Source organism: Phasianus colchicus, chromosome 16 (genome assembly GCF_987193195.1).
Source record: "Phasianus colchicus chromosome 16, bPhaCol1.hap1.1, whole genome shotgun sequence".
Taxonomy (NCBI): domain Eukaryota; kingdom Metazoa; phylum Chordata; class Aves; order Galliformes; family Phasianidae; genus Phasianus; species Phasianus colchicus.
In genome coordinates, this window is record NC_143451.1 from 13563302 (window position 1) to 13580560 (window position 17259).

At 44.5% G+C, this 17259-nt stretch overlaps 1 protein-coding gene across 14 annotated transcripts in view; it reads left to right on the forward strand.

Annotated features, from left to right (window-relative positions):
- Nucleotides 1–17259, forward strand: part of MAD1L1 (mitotic arrest deficient 1 like 1) — a 322269-nt gene that overhangs the window by 147586 nt on the left and 157424 nt on the right. For all 14 annotated transcript variants that reach the window (XR_016471691.1, XR_016471690.1, XM_090151560.1 and 11 more), the window contains exon 13: nucleotides 2766–2822. Coding sequence is in view for 12 of the 14 variants with exons in the window: in XM_090151560.1 (XP_090007686.1) it covers nucleotides 2766–2822 (57 nt within the window). In the remaining 2 variants the exon portion in view is untranslated. The remainder of the gene's footprint in view (nucleotides 1–2765; nucleotides 2823–17259) is intronic.

Genomic DNA, 17259 nt, shown 5'->3' on the forward strand with positions numbered 1-17259 from the left:
TGTGCCGTGCCAGAGCCCTCTGCAGCTCCTGCCTCCCAGTGCTGCACTGCTGGCAGCTCCACCAAAGCACTCTGATTAAGTGAGATGTGGGGAGAAGTTCAGAGCCTAATTTCTTCTTCATAATTAAAAATGTGTGCATCTGTCATGCTGCTGGTGATTAGGTTGTATTTTCTTGTGGCCTAGTAGGAATATGGCAGTGAATCACTTTGCAAGCAGCTGTCCTCTAACAGCTGAGCTAGGTTCAATATTTGATTTAAGCTAATAAAAAGTCTGGGGTAGGGCTAATGTTTACAAACTGGATGTGATAAAGCATTCAGATCATCTGTTGCACAGCCAGAGGGGAGCAGCACAGGGGCCCCAGTGAGGTGGGGCTGCGCCCTGTGCTCCCAGGAGCAGTTCTGCTGGAAGGACCTCCTCTTTCCCAGCCCTCCATCACGTTGTAATGGCTCACAATCCATAAAATATGTCCCTTTTGCTCTTCTGTGAGAGCTGTAACCAAACCGTACAGTTAAGAATCTTTTAATCTTCATAAATAATTTCTTCTGGCAATCTAGTGAGCTGGCTTGCTGTTCTCTGGATTCCCACTAGTTCGGCTGCTTGCTGCCTTTGAGATGAGCTGCCTAGAAATGAACGCAATGAAGAAAACCTACTCTGATTTAATTCCTATCCGATCGCTCCTCCAAATTGTATTGATCTGCTGTTATAAAGCTGCAGCTTTGAACTTGCTGTCCAGGTTTGCCTGTAGGTCTCTACTGGCATAACAATGTGACAGGCTTGTATTTGGTTATTTTCTCCAAGACGTATACCAAATAAATTATGGAATATTTCCTTCTTGCACTCTTATCTTTTGTATCATTTCTTTCCTGTCCAAAAGTTTTTGCAGCCTTCTCCCAAAGGGACAACTGACTGACCTGCCCTCTTCCACTCTGAATCACCCCACAGTATTACAGACCCCTGTGCTGCCCAGCAGGAGATGGAATGGAGAAATGACCCTCAAACTGAGGGTTATATGAGTGATAAGTACAGGAAGCACATATGTAATTCTTTGTGTTTCTTTGCATCTCATTTAGAGCTGTTTTTTCCATTTAAAGGTCACGTACAACTTCACTTAGATAAAGCTAATGAAAATACAGAAAAGTTCCTTTTTTTCTAAATCAAAAATTCTCTGTCAGTCCCGGGGTGTTGGACAAAGTCTATGCTAACTTCTCTCATAAATAACATCTCTGGGAGGAGGTTTTCTAATTCTTTGCCATGTGATTCTCTCCTGGCTCCAACCTGCTGGTGTAATTCTGCCTGATTAAGTATTAGTGGGAAAAAAAGATCTTTCCCAGGTGTCTGGAAATGTACAGTTTCTTGATGTTTCAGCATCCAACTTGGTGATAATTTCATTTTTCCTTCTTTCTTGCTCATACACGCACTCTGTGTTTGGTTGGGACTGGCATCTCCCGCAGTGTTTAATGAGTGTGTTTCATTTCCCTGTACCAGGTCCCAGGCTTCTATTAAAACCCCTTTCATCCTATTTGAGTGTCTGTTTCTTAAGTAATGTCACATCTTCCCATGCCCCTCACAGCAAGAAAATGTTTTTTTTTTTCCATTTCCATTGAGCTTTGTGGCCAGAGCAGTCTTGAGCTCCTTGGTTGTTTGTTTGCAAAATTAACCTTATGCTGTGCTGAACCCTAAGAATGCAGTGTTTTATTTGCCTGCATTTCAGTGCCGTTAGCCTGCAAAGCTCAGTGTTCTCCTTTTCGTTGTAATAAACTGCGTGCTGTTTGCTTCTGATTTGGATGTAGTACTCAAAAGACCCATTTTGTGTGTGGAGAGAGATTGTTAGAGGGGCTCTGGAGGGTTTTAATGAATATCTGCCTGAAATTACATGAATTAGTTTGCAGGAAAGTTGTTTTTTTCCCCGCACTTGTGTTTGTTTCTCTTGTTTAAATTAGCTTCTCTGTCATTGGTTGTGTCTATTTTTTGGGCTTTCTGCTAAGCAGAGGAATGCAGATTGCAGCGCTGTGAAGGAGAAGACACGGCAAGAATTTGCACTGAAGGAGGAAACGCGGCTCCTCGCAGCCATCTCCAAAATATCTCCTTTCTAAATCCTTCCACATAAACAAAATCTTGGAAAGCTCCTCCTATGAGTCATGGTTCCCATTTCTCTAGAAATAATACGGAGATAATGTAAGATGTTTCCACTCTGGTTTGACATCCTTTGAATTTCGAACTTCCTATTAAAAAAGGGAAAAACAAACCCTTGCACCGGGACGTGTTCTCATGGGTGTTCAGTTGGGTTATGCTGCAGAGAGGCTTTTTCTGGTGTTCTACCACAATTTTAGAGACTGCTAAAATCAACTACTTGACCCAAAAGTCTTCAACAAGGTATTTTGTGTGAAGTTGTCTTTACACTCATCTCTCCTGTCAGTTGTGCAGTGAGCACCTTCTTTCTCTAAAGTTTCTTTGGAAGGAGCAGGAAGGAAGCTCAGTTCTCAGACCAGGCTGTGGTGTGGGAATCTGGGATGGAGAGCCCAGTGGGTTTCCTCTCCACAACGAACCTGTTCTTTTTGGTGTAATGTAGGCTCTTTGGGGCAGTCACCTTTCATAATGGGATACTGAGAGGGTATATCAAGACCCTCTACTTAGAATTCCTTTTTCAATGCAGTGAAAATCATGTTGCTTTTGGTGTTTTTGGTTGGGAGTGGGAAGGAGGATGTCAAATCAAAATGCCCTGAAATGTCCTAAATTTTGTTTTCTTTTTATTTTTTGTCTCGAAGGTTCAGATGTCTCAAGTTCTGGAAGAAGTGGGAAATCAGAAGCAAAGAGCAGAGATGGTAAGTGGTGTTCTTTTTTTTTTATTCATTTATTATTATTGTTTTCTTGATGTTTTACAGAGCAGTAACGTATGCAAAGTTCAGTGCCTTTGAACTGTGGATCAGTTCCAAATATTTGGATCTGGACAGCAATCGAACTCTTAAAGAGTTTGTATTATTGTTAGCAGTTGTGGCACTGCTTGTCCCTTCATTTACCTGCAACAAGCGTTGGATGAGATCTGCTGATTTGCCACCCTTCTTTTGGCAGTTTTTCTTTGGTTACTATTTAAGATCAGAAGGAAGCATTTCACTTCACACTGAATTAACTCCTTTCTTTGGGGACCTCTGATCCAGTCTCAAGTGTGCAAAGGACGAGCAGATGAGATGCAACAATTACCACAGACTAGTTTATTATAACGTGTGTTAATTTTCTGCTGGTTTTGTCTGTTTTATTGGTAGCTCCCTCAAGGACCAAAAGCAGTAGAAGCCACAAGTGGTGTGCCCTTCCATACGAGTAGCAGATTGTCATACATCTCGTAGTTTCTCAGTTATTATTTGGCTGTGGTCCTCCTTGCTGTTTCAACATCACATTTTCTATCATGGGAGCAGTAATTGATTCAGATTCTGAGTTGATCTTTTATTGAGGGCAAACATTTGTATGTTTTTCCATGCTCCATCACTCTCTGTGGTGACATAGCTCAGAACTGATACTTCCAAAGAAGACTGAATTAATCCTATTTACCGTCTGATCTCGTTACATGCTGCCTTGCTGCAGTTCTAAATTCTATGCAGTCAACTTTGTATTGTCCTCACTGGACGTACCAGCGGATAAATGTGCTGTTATGTTTGATGTGCATTTAAAAAAAAAAAAATCAAATATTTCCTTTCTGACTTGCAAAGCCTGGATTTTGAGTTACTTGTTTGCCTTCAGAAGCTTGTAGTATTAAACAAGTTGGTAGAGTTGGAGGGATTGGAACTTACAGTGTTAAGGCATTAATTGGCCTTGTGCATCATCCATCAGCAGAGAAGAAAGAGGCAGGCAGTGTTCAGCACCTATTCCCAAGGGTTGCTTGGTGGAAAACTTCAGGACTTGCGATCTTTCTCGGAAAGCTTACATCAATCTCACATGAATAGGCTGTATTCTGTAGTGCTTTAGGTATGGATTGCAGGTTTTGGGGTGTGGGCTTTGTTCTGCATTTTGATTTTTGTTCAGTAATTGTAAGAAAATTGTCGTGTTTCCTCCTTTTCCCTTTAGAGTTAAAACCTGGCAGTCTTGTTCCTCCTTTTCACTGAGGGTAGACAGTTCTCCTCCATCCCCCACTGAAACCTCCCTGGTAGGGGAAGATGTCACTTCTTATTTCCTGCAGCGTGAGGTGGCAGAGGTCTGTCCCCTTTGGATGGGCCTGTCCTGCTCTCCACCTGCCCACAGGCTCCAGCAATTATCCCTTCAGCTCCGCTCTCCTCCCTGCCACTGAACAAGAAGTTCTTCCCTTGTTTTTTTTTTTTTCCTTTTTTTTTTTTTTTTCCCTCCCTCCAGATCAGCCCCTCACCTGGACAGCCTTATTTGCAGGCTCAGTTAAAGCTGGTGCTTCAGCAATCATTTCCCTAATTTGGTTTCTTATCCTTTCTTTTCACCTCTCCCCCAGGTTTTCACCTGTGATCCATTTCTTGTTAGGTTGATGCTAAGCCTCCTGGCTGGGAGGATGCAGAGAAGTCTGCCTGCTCCAGGTGCTGAATATTGCTTTTCATGAGCCATTCTGCAAACAGGCCTGTGGCTGCTAGGCAAAGAGAAAAAAGCCTGTCAGGTGCTATCGTACAGTCTTTGGGATGCTTTGGGGATAAAGCTCTGTAGAGCTGACATCCCTGCTGCCGCGCTGAAGAGTGCTAATGACTTTCTCACCTCCCCCAAAGCACTGTGAAGGATGCAGTTTGTTCTAGGACCAGTGAACTCTCTGGCTGGATCTCATTGATGAGCGTTCTGGGGTTTCATCATCGATGCCCTGGTAGATCTTTTTTCACATAGCTATATTTAGATGTAAAATGTGTCGTAATCTGTTAGGATTGTGGCCTCGATAAGATGGGATCTGGATGGTCTGTGCCCATGGGACAAAAGGTCCCAGTTTCAGGTCATTGTGTCCATAGGGACGATATAAGGCAGCAGTGTGTGCTGTAGGGGACTCTGTGCTAGGACAGGGCTGTGCCTCAGGAGGGATGGCCTTGCTGTGCTCATTGCCATGGAGTACTCCAGCACACGATTTCATTGCTTAGCTGCTGAATACGAGTTGACTACTAGTAGGAAAAATAAAAAAGGAAGAAAAGAAATTTAAATGTCTTCAGCTAATTGCAGTTGACAAGACAAAGGCAGTTTGACTTTCCAGTATTAATTAGCAAACCCGTACTAATTAGCTTGTATAAGCACAATTCATGCTTCTTTCCCTAAATGCAATTAATATTGCAACTGAAGCCGTCTCTGGGCTGTGCCGCTCTATCATTAACATACCTTACCCTAATTAGACACGGCCAGTAGTGGCTGGAGAAATGAGTTTGTGATTACAACCATAAAAAATCCTCTAATATTTTATATCCTTCAGGGAATCTGAACCTCAAATTCATTTTCCGATTTAAGAAAAATTACCCTTATCATTGTGCTGTGTAATTATAAGAATGAAACTTTGATTTTTCTCTCTTTGCGACCCTTCACTTATTTATTTTTCTTTATGCTCAGTTTGAGTGCCTTCCTGTTAGGAGGGAGCAGTACCTGTGTGTTCTTCTGAGAGCTGGTACATATCAGGGTCACAGCTCACATGATGTAGCTGTCTCTCAGGTTTGAGGATTTTCTCCTTTTCTATTTGGCTGAAATAATGTTTATTTTTTATTTATTGCCGTTGTGAATCTGTTTTGGTTCCTAAGCTCAGTTCTTTATTTTGTGTAAATATGTGCACTTGCTGGCAATGTTGGCAGCACTGGAAGTTTTCTCTCCCAAGGGTAGTGCTCAGATAACTTTCTCTGCAGGATGCACTGGGAGGTTCCATGTGGCATCTGCACCTATGGCTGCCTGCCTGTGGTCACAGGATCTTGGTTCTTATGGTATGCTGGTTTAGTGCTCTGTGGGCGCAGAGCTAGGGGCTAGCTTCACTGGTACTCAAGTATTATTTATGAAAAATGCTTTCCTCTTTCATATTGGTTTTCTTTCTTGCCCTGGAGGAGGGAAGCAGAAGATAGTTGCTTTTTCTAATTTTCATTTGCCTTTTTCATCTCTCCGTATGGCCAGGAGAAAACTGGCTCAAGCTTACCATCTGAGCTACCACTATGATCCCTGGTCTCACACTTTCTTTCAGTCTGGTTCTGTAGCATAGGGCATTAATGTCAAGATTTTTTTCCCGTGATTAATCCCTGAGGGAAGCGAGCCTGGTATTATAGAAGTATCACATGTATTTTCATTGCCCAGAGGTGCTCTGGCTATCGTTGGCTTTCATCTTCAGAAAGCAGCTTGACTCAGGTGGACTCTGAAATCTATAGACTGCTCATTGGACCAAATGATATTTCATCCTCCAGCAGATTAAAAAGGATGGCTATAAGAATGAGAATTGCTTTGCGGGGTGGGAGGGAAAGTCATCACAAAATGAATGGCATAAATTGAGTGTCCTTACAGAAGAAATAAAGACCTCTCAAAATGAAAACAGCGAGTTCCCCTTGCCTTAAGTGGATGTGTTTGCTAACCCTCTGCAAGGAACAGGAGACCTTTATTTAAGGGCAGCAGGTCAGGAATAGTTAAGGAGCCAAATCGTGTGTTCAGTCTGAAATCGTGGTGTTGGGATTAACTTAAATGTCAGTGACTAGCTACATTGATGCTTATCAGAGAAATAATGAAGACTGTAAGGAGGACAGATGGAATAAATCTGCTCAGAGGACACGGTGTGATGTGGCTGGGAACGGGCTGCTAACTGGAGAGCAGCATGGAGAGACTGCAGAAAGAGTCTGGGAACATCACAACTGGCATCGATGCATAAGGCACAAGAAATGCACACAGGTCATAGAACATTTCAGTTGCTATTGAAAGACTTCACTTCCTAGTGGTTGCATCAGACCTCCAGAGCATCAAGAACTGATTTTTTATACTTAAGAGAAATACTAAACGAAGTTCAATTTTTTAATTTTTTTTTTTTTTAATTTACAAACTTTTCAGATGGTAACAGGAAAGAAGTGAACTTCAGTATAGGAGATCTGCCCTGGGTGATTAGGTAATGTAGCTAATATAATTCTTGTTTAACAGCTATTAAACAGAAAGCAAGAAATGGAACAGGCAAGACACAAGAATGACAAAACTGGTGCTCATTGACAGAGATGTTAATTCTCCATATTATCTACAGTAGGTGGAATTAAATGTGGAATTAGAGTACCCAGCCACATTGATCACGAACAGAAATGAGGCTTTGCCAGGATGTATACAGAACCAGCAGGATGGGAGGGAAGGCAGGTGACCGATCGGTGCAGAAATTCTCCATCTATCAAAAATCTCTTTCATGGTTTCCAAATTGATTTAGCAAACTGACAGCAAACCTCCCCAGCACTTGACAGCTGTTATACTAGCACCTTACATGAGAGCAGCAGCCTGGGCCGGATGGACAGTGTGTCATTCAGCTGAGCAGCAGCATGAACACGGCAGCAGTTTTTTAGTGAGGCATTTTTAGGGAAATACCCAGTTTTCAAATCAGATTGGAAAAACGCCAATCTGGTTATAAAGAAGCAGCAAAACACTGATTCAGAATGGAACGATGTAGTAAGAGAAGACTGGAAAAGAACTCTCTAGGTGACAAAATCTGATTCTTTGGCAACTGAGGCAATTGCAGCATACAGTTTAGTTCATAAATTTATCAAGCTTGTCTTGAAAATACTTAGCTTATTTGTCCCATTACTATCACTGAAAGCCTACCCTGACAGCTAGAAATTTTCTCAGTTCTAGCTGAAAATATATGTGCAGTTAATATCCTTTTTTGTATGTGTTAATATTCTTCTTAAACTACAGTGACTGTTTTTCCTCCCTCATATTTATGCTGTGATGTATTTATAGAGAACAGTTGTTCTCTCCCAGCATTTCACTTGCCCAGGTTAAACAAATCAAGCTCTTCCAGTGTTCCCTTAGAACAGGCTCCTCAGCCTGCTCTGGAATCTTACAGCTGTCTTTAAACCTCTTGTCATTTTATTTTACTTCTTTCAAAGACCAGCAGCCAGTGCAGTCGCATCATTCCAGGTGATGTTTCAGCAGTGGGTGCTGCAGAAGCACCAGAGCATCCATTGCACCATGAATCTGCCTGTGCTGAACAGAGAGCTCAGAATAGCTCTTTTCCTACACGAGAGCTCTCAAGTGCTTGTTGTAAACAAGTACATTAACATTAGTCCTCCTTGTTCCCCACGATGCAGGAATACAGTGAGCTTCGAGGAGCAGAGGCAGAATTTCTCCTCCTCTCTTAGTATAGGAGGTGATGAATGGCTGTGGTTGGTTGTGTGCTGCGTGTTCCACTCTGTAAAATTTGTGCCCAACACACAAAGCTGTGGCAATGTCAGCTGCAAAGCAGAGCTGTGGGCGCAGTGGGATGGCAGTAGATGAGTGCTGCCCAACTGCCTACAGACCAGAGAGGTGATAGGCACGCTAACCTTTGCATGTGGATATCTAATTGTGATTATAATTAGGTTGGAAAGAGAGACTCGGTCAATTCTTGAGGTTTATCTCAAGCCTGGCACATGGGATCAAGCAGTCCATTCGCTTCAAATTAAAAAGAAATAAACAGTCTGTTTAAAAGTCCCATTACACAAATGAACCTGCTGTTGGATCCATTAGCGTTCAAGTTTTATGGGACTCGGCAGCACCGGTCAGTTCCAACAGGCCTGCTTTTGTTTTGTTTTGAAGATGGTAACAGCTGTCTTAAGCTTAGAAGTCTTCCACACAGCAGTGGGAGAAGCACAGGAACCTGTAGGGGTGTGTGCCCCTCACCCTGAGCTGCACCAGCACATGCTTTCGGTAAGGAGGGTGATAATTAGTGAGCACTGCTCGGCTCAGAGCTGAGCTAATGCTCTCACCTTTGCATTGTGGGGCTGTAACAGGAATAGGGACTAAGGGTGAAAATAAAGCACCAGGGAATATTTTCTTTTTATCTTCAGTTGTTGGAGCGGAAGAGGAAAACGGATCATTTTCCTGAGCAGGGGGCAGTGCTGTGCTGTGATTAGAGCAGTCCTGTTCGTTGGTGTCACTGCAGAGTGAGTTACACTGAGATACACTGGGTGAAATAAAACCAGTGGGACAGGGATGTTGTCAGAGGCCTTATTATAGCAGGCACAGCCGTAAGATACAAAAGGCATAATTAACGGGCATGTAAATACTGTGCTTTTCCAGGCTTCATTCACCATCACATGAAATTGATGGGCAACCTCAGACTCATGTTGAGCTGGGGGAAAATCAGGTGAGAGCTGCTGGCTGCTCTGAGATTCAGCAGTTTCTGCCCCTTTCTTCTGCCTCACCTCAAAGGCATCTTGGAGGAGCTGTATGAGGAACGTGTGCTGTTTGTGCAGTGCAGGAAAAGAAAGGAAGACTTGGAACAGTCATGTTTGGATGAGACAAAGTAATCCTTAGTCTCCATCTTGCTTGTGGCAAGCAAGGAAACTGCTTTCCTCCTGCTTCCACAGCCCTGGGGTTGTAGCTCCTCCAAAATAAGCCAGACAGAGAGGTCTGAGTGGGGAGAGGCAATTCTGCAGGCACAGCTCATCCACAGCAGTGCCAGCTGCAGGATTTATGGGGCACTGAGTGCATGCTCAGTGGATGTACCCACGGATCAGAGACAGCTGCGTGCTTTTCTTCTTGCCCAGGGCTGGGTTTATGTGTACCAAGAGTGAGGTAGAAGCTTGCAGACTTTGTTTCAAGGCTGCCTTAGTCCTTGCACTGACAGCCTAATCAGCTCGCTGCACTATTTGTTTTGCTTTCGATCTCTGTGCATCCGTGTGTCCTTAGAAGAGTTCCTGGTGGTTTTTGCCGTTGGCTGTTGGAGGTGGGTGGGACTGGTGGGGGGTTCTGTCAGGGCAGCCGAGTCCTCCAGCAGGAGCTGTGAAGCCTAATTTATCCACAGAGACATGGAGATCATAGAGCAGAATTCTTCCTGTGACCTCTTGGTAAATAATGAATGGCACAGCCCTGCCTTTTTGGAATCGCTTAATTGAGGCTGACAACTCTTTGTTGTACTACAGGATCTAGCTTGTCAGGAGAATTTTAACTTATTTATGAATATTTCATTAACCTCTAAAGACTGGCTGTATAAAATCAAGCTCCTGCCAGGTCCTGTCCTGTTGATGGTGTACTCGGTGCTAATGTCATCCCCAGCACATCTATTACACCTTCCCTTCCCTCCGAGCAAAGTGTCGGAGCTTACTGTTGGTGGCAGCAGGAACATGTTCACCAAAGGTTAAAATGCCAGGTTTCTATTCTGGCACCAGAACTGAACATACGTTGTTTGAGAGGGAATTGATTTTTGCTTTTTGTTCTTTGATTGCTCGCTGGCAACTGAAGGAGAACACAGGCATAATCCCAAGAGGCTGAAATGGGCAGAGCAATCTTGGCAGGCACTGTAACCTTTGCTATTTTGCCCAGGGAGAGAGATTTCCCACTTCTTACACATTAAAAGCCTGCTGCGTGTTGTGGCAGGAGGTCCACATCATGGGTCATTTAGCTGGAAACATTTGAATGCTCTTAAATCTGCTCTTCTTAGTCTGTGCTTCAGGAAGAGTTTGGCAACAAGGCTCCTCTAAGCGTCTGCTGCTTTCTGGAAGGCTGCTGAAGGCTCTGTCACTAGATCTCCCCATTTCCCTCAGTGCTGGCTGTGTCCCCATCCTCGTGCTGCCCATCCCTGTGCATTCATTGCAGTGTGAAGCCCCGGGGGTCCCCTCACCCACCCTCTCTCTGCAGAGATATGCCTGCAAACTGCAGCGTGGAGTTGGAGCTGTTCATTAAAGCATTGAAGTACAGGCTGTGGGTTGTTCCATGGGAGCTGGAACAAGAGGATTACGTTCAATTTTGCAGCCTAGCACTCAGTGAAGGCTCCTTTGCTCTCAGCATTCAGCAGAGATTGATTCTGCTGTATTTAGGTTAGGAGACGAAGGAACAAAAATGGATGTTCGATTCCTCTTTCCTTTCCTCTTTGATCTTCTTCCTAGGTGGTTGGTTGAAATGCGTAGGTTCTTCTCTGACTGTTCATTATGTGATGATTTTTCAACAAGGAAACTGATGGGGAGGAGGGAGAGGTGGGATTACAGCTACTGTTTCATGAGCATTTCTTGACTGAATGCTCCAGATACTGCTCAAAGGTATATTTTCAGGAAACAAGCACTATTCAGACTTCGTGTGGAGGAGGTACAATGTCTTTCAGGCTTATGTGTTGCTTTGCCTCTGAGTTATGGCTGCAAGAAGATTTGCTTCTGGCGAAAGTTCCAACTTCTTGTTTGCCCTGAGAACAGCCATCTCCATCGCAGCAGTGCCACTGGATGAGGTTCCAGTATGTTCAGTGTTGAAACCTTGGAAGTTCCCTAAATGTTTTTTACCCTGTGCCTGGTGCTCTAACAGGTAGGAGGTGTCAGCCAGTTCAGGCTAGTTATTCTGGAGTTTCCTGCTCTCAGCGGACACCATCTGTTTTGCTCTCCCTGCTGGGAGGAACTTCTGGTAGTAATTAAAGGAGAGTCGTCTGCAGGGTAGTGGAGGTGGTGGAGTGAGGCTGATAACAGCAGAAAGGCTCTGAGCTGAACAGACATGGAAATGAATGAGTGGAGGGGTCTGAGCTACCATGGATTTTTGGGTGTCGTGTGGCAGTGACTGGTTTGTGGGCCTGGGAACTGCAGCAGTGGGGAGAGGACCTGCGTTCATTCCTTCTTTTGGAGCAGAGAGTTGAAATCTGTAATTGCATCACCATGAGTAAATCCGTGGGTTTAAACCACTGTCCACTTCTTTTTCACTGTGGGTCTTTTGCTCAGGATATTTGCTTCCCTTTCCCTTGGACTGTCGGGCTTTGTTAATCTCTGAACCAGCTCACATCCTCATGAGATGTTCAGTGATGCCTGTTTCCAGCCTTTTCAGATATATGGTCTAACTTTTAGGTAGCTCTGTGTGAGCCAGGACTTCACTTGATGATCCTTGTGGGTCTCCTCCAGGCCAGGTTATCCCATGATTCTATTTCACACCCATCCCAGAGCGCAGAAAAGAAAGAAATACAGCATGAATTGAGGAAGAAAGCTCAAGAAAAGAAAAACATCCAAGCAGTTGTATGGTGGCACTCACACGATGTGTGGTGACATGGGTGATGTGCTGCTGATGTGCTGTGCTGGTGGCCATGGCAGCTGCCTGCAGACTGAGCCCCAGGCAGGGTGCTCCTTCTGCACGCTGGGTAGGCTCCATCCTGACCCACTGTGGTTGTGTCAGTGCCATCTGTGGGCACAGAGGGCCCCCAGCGTTGTGCCACGTGGGATATTCAGAAGCCTTGTGCTCACCCTGCTGTGCCTGGGATCCCATGTCTCGAGTCTTGGGGTGTTGCAGCAGGAGATGAAAAAGCAAGAGAGAAAATAAATATTTTCCTGATTCTTTTAAGTATTCCAGACAGAAGTCTTTGAACAAGATCATCTGAGTGATGGGTTAAGCACCTCCAATTAGACAATATTGCTCATCAAGAATAATGTGCTGCTGTGCGGAGCACCTGCGGGTGTGGAGCTGTGCTGGGGCACAGAGGGTGAGTGCCAGCTGGGCTGGGAGGTGACAGGGACAGAGCTGGGAGGTGGCAGGACATGGAGGGCTGGCAGCTTGCAGCTCGGGATGCAGCAGGAGTCAGATAGGGGCAGTTTTAGGGCAAAGTTTGAGGAGGGATTTGGGGTGTGAGCACCTCAGCTCCCTGCACGGGCTGTGGGTAGGGGATGCCAAGGCTTGGAGGACACGATGTGAGGATGCTTCCTTAATGCATACAGCTCAGGCTGATGATTTATGCTGGTCTTACGTGGTCATGGAAAGTTTGGGACCTCTGTGTGCTTGGCCTTATTTTACACGGCACAAACCGTTCCCCGTAGCACCCTATAGCTTTGTGACTACATATGGGATCCTTAAGGTAGGCAGCTATGAGCAGTGTGCCTTTGTATTCACTGCTACCAGCAGGGCTGTGCTCCTTTGCAGCAGGACTCGGTTTGGCTCACTGGACCCATTTGGAGTTGCACCAAGTCACGCTGGTGCAGCACAATGTGGAGGGAGGTGTGTGAGGAAGAGCTGCAGGCTGCCTGCAGATTGGGAATCAGAGGGGAGAGAGGTGAAAGCTCGTTAGGGCTCCCTTGGGGTAGATGAATTAGTTAATGACTATGCTGTGCTTTGAAAATGCAAATGCTGTGTCAGAGCTGAGTCTGATTATAATAATCAATCTTCCTTTTGAGAGGGTGCTGGAGTCGGGGAGGGAGGAGAGGGATGAGGCTGAGGCTGAATTTTTAGATGGCAGCTCCAAGTTCCTTTGCCGTCATGAAGGAAACCTGCTGCTGCCAGGGTGGTCGGGGAGAGGCAGAGCTGCACTGGGAGGAGTGATCCCTGCCAGCCTGGTGGCTGCACCGCAGCCTGGCCTTAATTCTGTAATTTTGTTCCCTGCGATTGTCCTGGCTGGTGAGGGAGGGCTGGCGCGGCTCCTGCGTGTCAGCTACCCCTGCTAATGGGAAAGATAGAAACTGCCTCCTAAGCAGGATCCTTGGGGGATGGAAGAAGGGAGGGTGGCTGCTGCCGGCGTCCAGCAGTGACAGCTCCTTCTCCCCTGGCACTTTATTCGTTTGTAGCAAGCGTTCCTAGTAATTACGCCTCTTAATTTAGGAGAGCGTGTGGGAGAAAGGAATATAAATTTGTGAATTAACTTTAGAGATTGGAAATAGGGCAAGTGAACCTTCTCTCTGGGAGATTATATTTGGAAATGAAATAGAATGACATTCAGTATAAACTTGAAAAATTGCTCTCTTTTTACTGCAACAGGAGGAGAAAAACCACAATCCAGACTGTATTGGAGAGAAGCAGAAGTCAGCATATGTCCATTTCCCAGTTTGTGTGTATCTACAATAATGTATATGCATGAGTACGTTTTTGGTACTGTTTACTGCAAGGTTGCTTCTAGCCCTGTCTTCTCAGTGATAAAAGCATGCCAAGTTTGTTACAGACTGGCTAACCCACAGAGAGCAGCAACTCTTGTGTAGCTCGCCTTTGTCTTCAAAGAGGGGAAAAAAAAAGGAAGATATATTATTTTGCTTTAACCAAAAGGGAAATAGGTAGTTCTGAAACACTTTTTATTGAATGTCTGATTTTCTTTGGTTTTATTGCTTTTGTTCTACAATAGCGCCGAGGATTAATTTCCCCCAGAAATGAACCTGGTGTGCTTGGCCTGTTTCTGAAAGACAAGTGATATTTTGTCTTGCAAATATTGTCCTAGTTCTTTGAAGAAGTCAGGTTAAAGACTAGAAATGTGCGTTCCATTAAGAAACCTGGTGGGACTCCGTTCTCCTCCTCTGCAGGCACTGAAAGGGAGCAGCTCTTCAGCCCTGAGTGCTTAGAGGAGCTGATGCTGCTTTTGCTGAGCAGAATGATCGATGGAAATGCTCAGCGTGCTGTTTTGCTGCCTCATAGCATTGCTGGACACCCAAATTAAGCTCACTGGTGTTTATGTATGTTGGATTTCTGTCCTGACACCACGTTTGTGAGTCTGTAGACATCAGGAGGTCACCAAGCGTGTCGTGTTTGTCTGTGGGAAGAGGGGTAAAAAGCATATCCTTAGTGCTTGTGCATCCTTTGGAGAGAAGGAAAGTCACATTGCTACAGTGACTGGTTATGGGCTCCTGGGGAACTGGAGTGTGCCTGCGTTCCAACCACAGCATGTGGGTCACGCTCAGGGCCCTATTTCTCTGCTCTAGTCTGTTTTAGCACCCGCTTCCAAATCTGCTTGGTTTTCATACACTTAAATATTTATGTATTTAAATAGCTTGCTAAATTATGTTGAGACTTGTAGTCAAACAGAACCTCTCAATTCACCTTTCCACGCTGGCTCTGTGCAATTCAGTGCCTATTTATCTCTGCCTTTTAAAATCAGCTCTTTTGCTGAGGAAGGCCTTTCAAAGGATGTTGCATCAGCCCATTGTTAACTAAACCTTTAGACATTTATAATGGATTCAGCATTTCCTGCTTTTTACAGCTCCAAGAATGCTGAATGACGTGCAGACACACTTCATCAGGATAAGATTGCTGTATCAGCCCCTCACTAAAATGCACTCATTATTCAAATAATGGCTATATGTTTCCAGCATGTGTTCTATGAAATACGTGTACACGATGTGAGAAAATGAACTGGCCCTTTTTTCAGCGTGCAAATCCTGTCTTTAGCAGTGAGCTGAAGTACTTTGGACTGAGCCCTGTATGAATTTCACTGCTTAGAACATGGCACCTGCACAGGGATTTGGTCGTTATTTTGGACAGCATGTTCTAATATTCAGAAGTCCATAAACACGGTTTACGAGGGTGACTGACTTAATTTAGAAGCTTAAATCTGTAATAAATCCCATTGGAAGAAGAGTGTGGGCAGTGGGTGAGTGGGATGCTTTGGAAATGCTCATCTTTATCAGCACCGAGGCCTGCTGGAGTCAAGTGGGAGGAACGGTGGGTCTGTAGTGTCACAGAGACTCAGAGAACATGCTGGGGAGGGGACAAATATGGGTCAGCAATGACAAATGCCATAAATACACCAAGTAAATCTGATCTCTAAAATAAAATTCTGTTTCTTCTAGCTGTCAGGGGATGAATTTGTAGTTTTATATTCCTCCTGTCACCTCAAGGATCTTGAAATAGTTTGTACAGAAGAGAAGACTGGAGAGGAGCACATTTGTTGCAGTGCTGTGGGTGTTTGCTATGTCATTAGCACTTGGAGGAGAGCCGCCATCTTGAAGTCCTGTCCAGGCAGGTTGGAAAGTAGGGCTGAGAGAAGAAAGAGACTCCATTTAATTAAGCACTAGATGAAAATCCGTGTTCTTCTTTCCTCTCCTTCTCAGATGGTAAACAGCCATGACAGTGTTTATTTTGGGAAAAATATTTGCATTTGACCTTTTGGGCTATTTGCGTATGTGGTCATTCTGAAATTATTCTATATACTAGATGTGCCCGGATCGTTCTCAACTGACAGTAATGAAGCTAGGCTGAAATTCACACTTGTGAAGTAAGAGAGGAGAAAAGGTTCTGGATAAATGCTATCAATTTAGGATGAGAGCAAGAGGCTCCAGTGTGTTCTGAAAAGAGAACATTGCATAGTCAAAATGTTAAGTACCTGTTTACATGTTTTATTCACGAGTTGTGGACTCTGACACCACTCATTATTCTGCCCTTTCCAGTGTCATAAAAACCTTGGATAACTCGGATTTTTTTTATTATTATTATTATTTTTTTTTTTTTAAAGAAAAAAACAACAAGTTTGGCTTCTTTTCAGATTGCTGATAGATTCTGTGTAATGGGGCAGTGACTGGGGCTGATGATGGGGGTTGTTAACCCCGAGGCTCTGAAGGGCTGCAGGTCCCTCTTGTGCAGTTTCCAGCCTAAGAGATGCAATGCAGTGGTATGGGACAGCCTGTTCTCCCTTTGCTCTCAATGCTGCTTAAAGGAGCTAAAGTGCTGGAGCTGATCTGGGTTATTTGGTAATAAATGGGGAAATACAGCGATGAGCAGGAATTTAAGCAACCTTTCTCCCTCTTTACTGGAAAATGTTTCTACTAACTTAAGATATTTGTAATAAATTTAGCTCAGCCAGTTACAAAAAATTATTGATAAAAACTGGAGTTTAGACAGCAAGACTCAATTAGTCCAGAAAGTGGGAAAAGCCTGCAGAAGGCATGGATGGGAAACGAGAGAGAGAGCAGGACTGGAAGCTGATAGAGCACAACAAGAGGCTGTTCCATACTGGATCCATTCTTGGGACTGTTCTTTGCCACCCGTAGCAAGAGGACAAGTGAAGAGACAGAGCTGAAAATCACAGAGTATGGCTTTGTGCTTGTACTGCCTCCATGCTGTTTATTTCCTCCTTCAATTCTGCTGCTTTTTTGCTTTCTTTTTCTCTACTTTCTGTCTCAGCTGCAGACCATCAGACCTGTGTGCCCGGGGATGCAGTGGCTGTGCAATGCCAGGCTGGTGCCAGCACTGCCCATGGGCTGCACAGCGTGTGCTGCTTCGTGTCAGGCAGGTGCAGCTGCACACAAGGAAGGCTCAATCAACACATTCCTCATTCTTTGCTCTCTTTGCTGTTCTCTTCATCCTTATTCTGTGAGGACCTCTTTGCTTGTGCTGTGCTGCCTTCAGAAAAGCAGAATTGGATGCCATCAAGAAGCTGCTTTGGCTTATCTCAACTTTCTTTTTGCCCTGAAAGAGACATAAATAACATTTTTA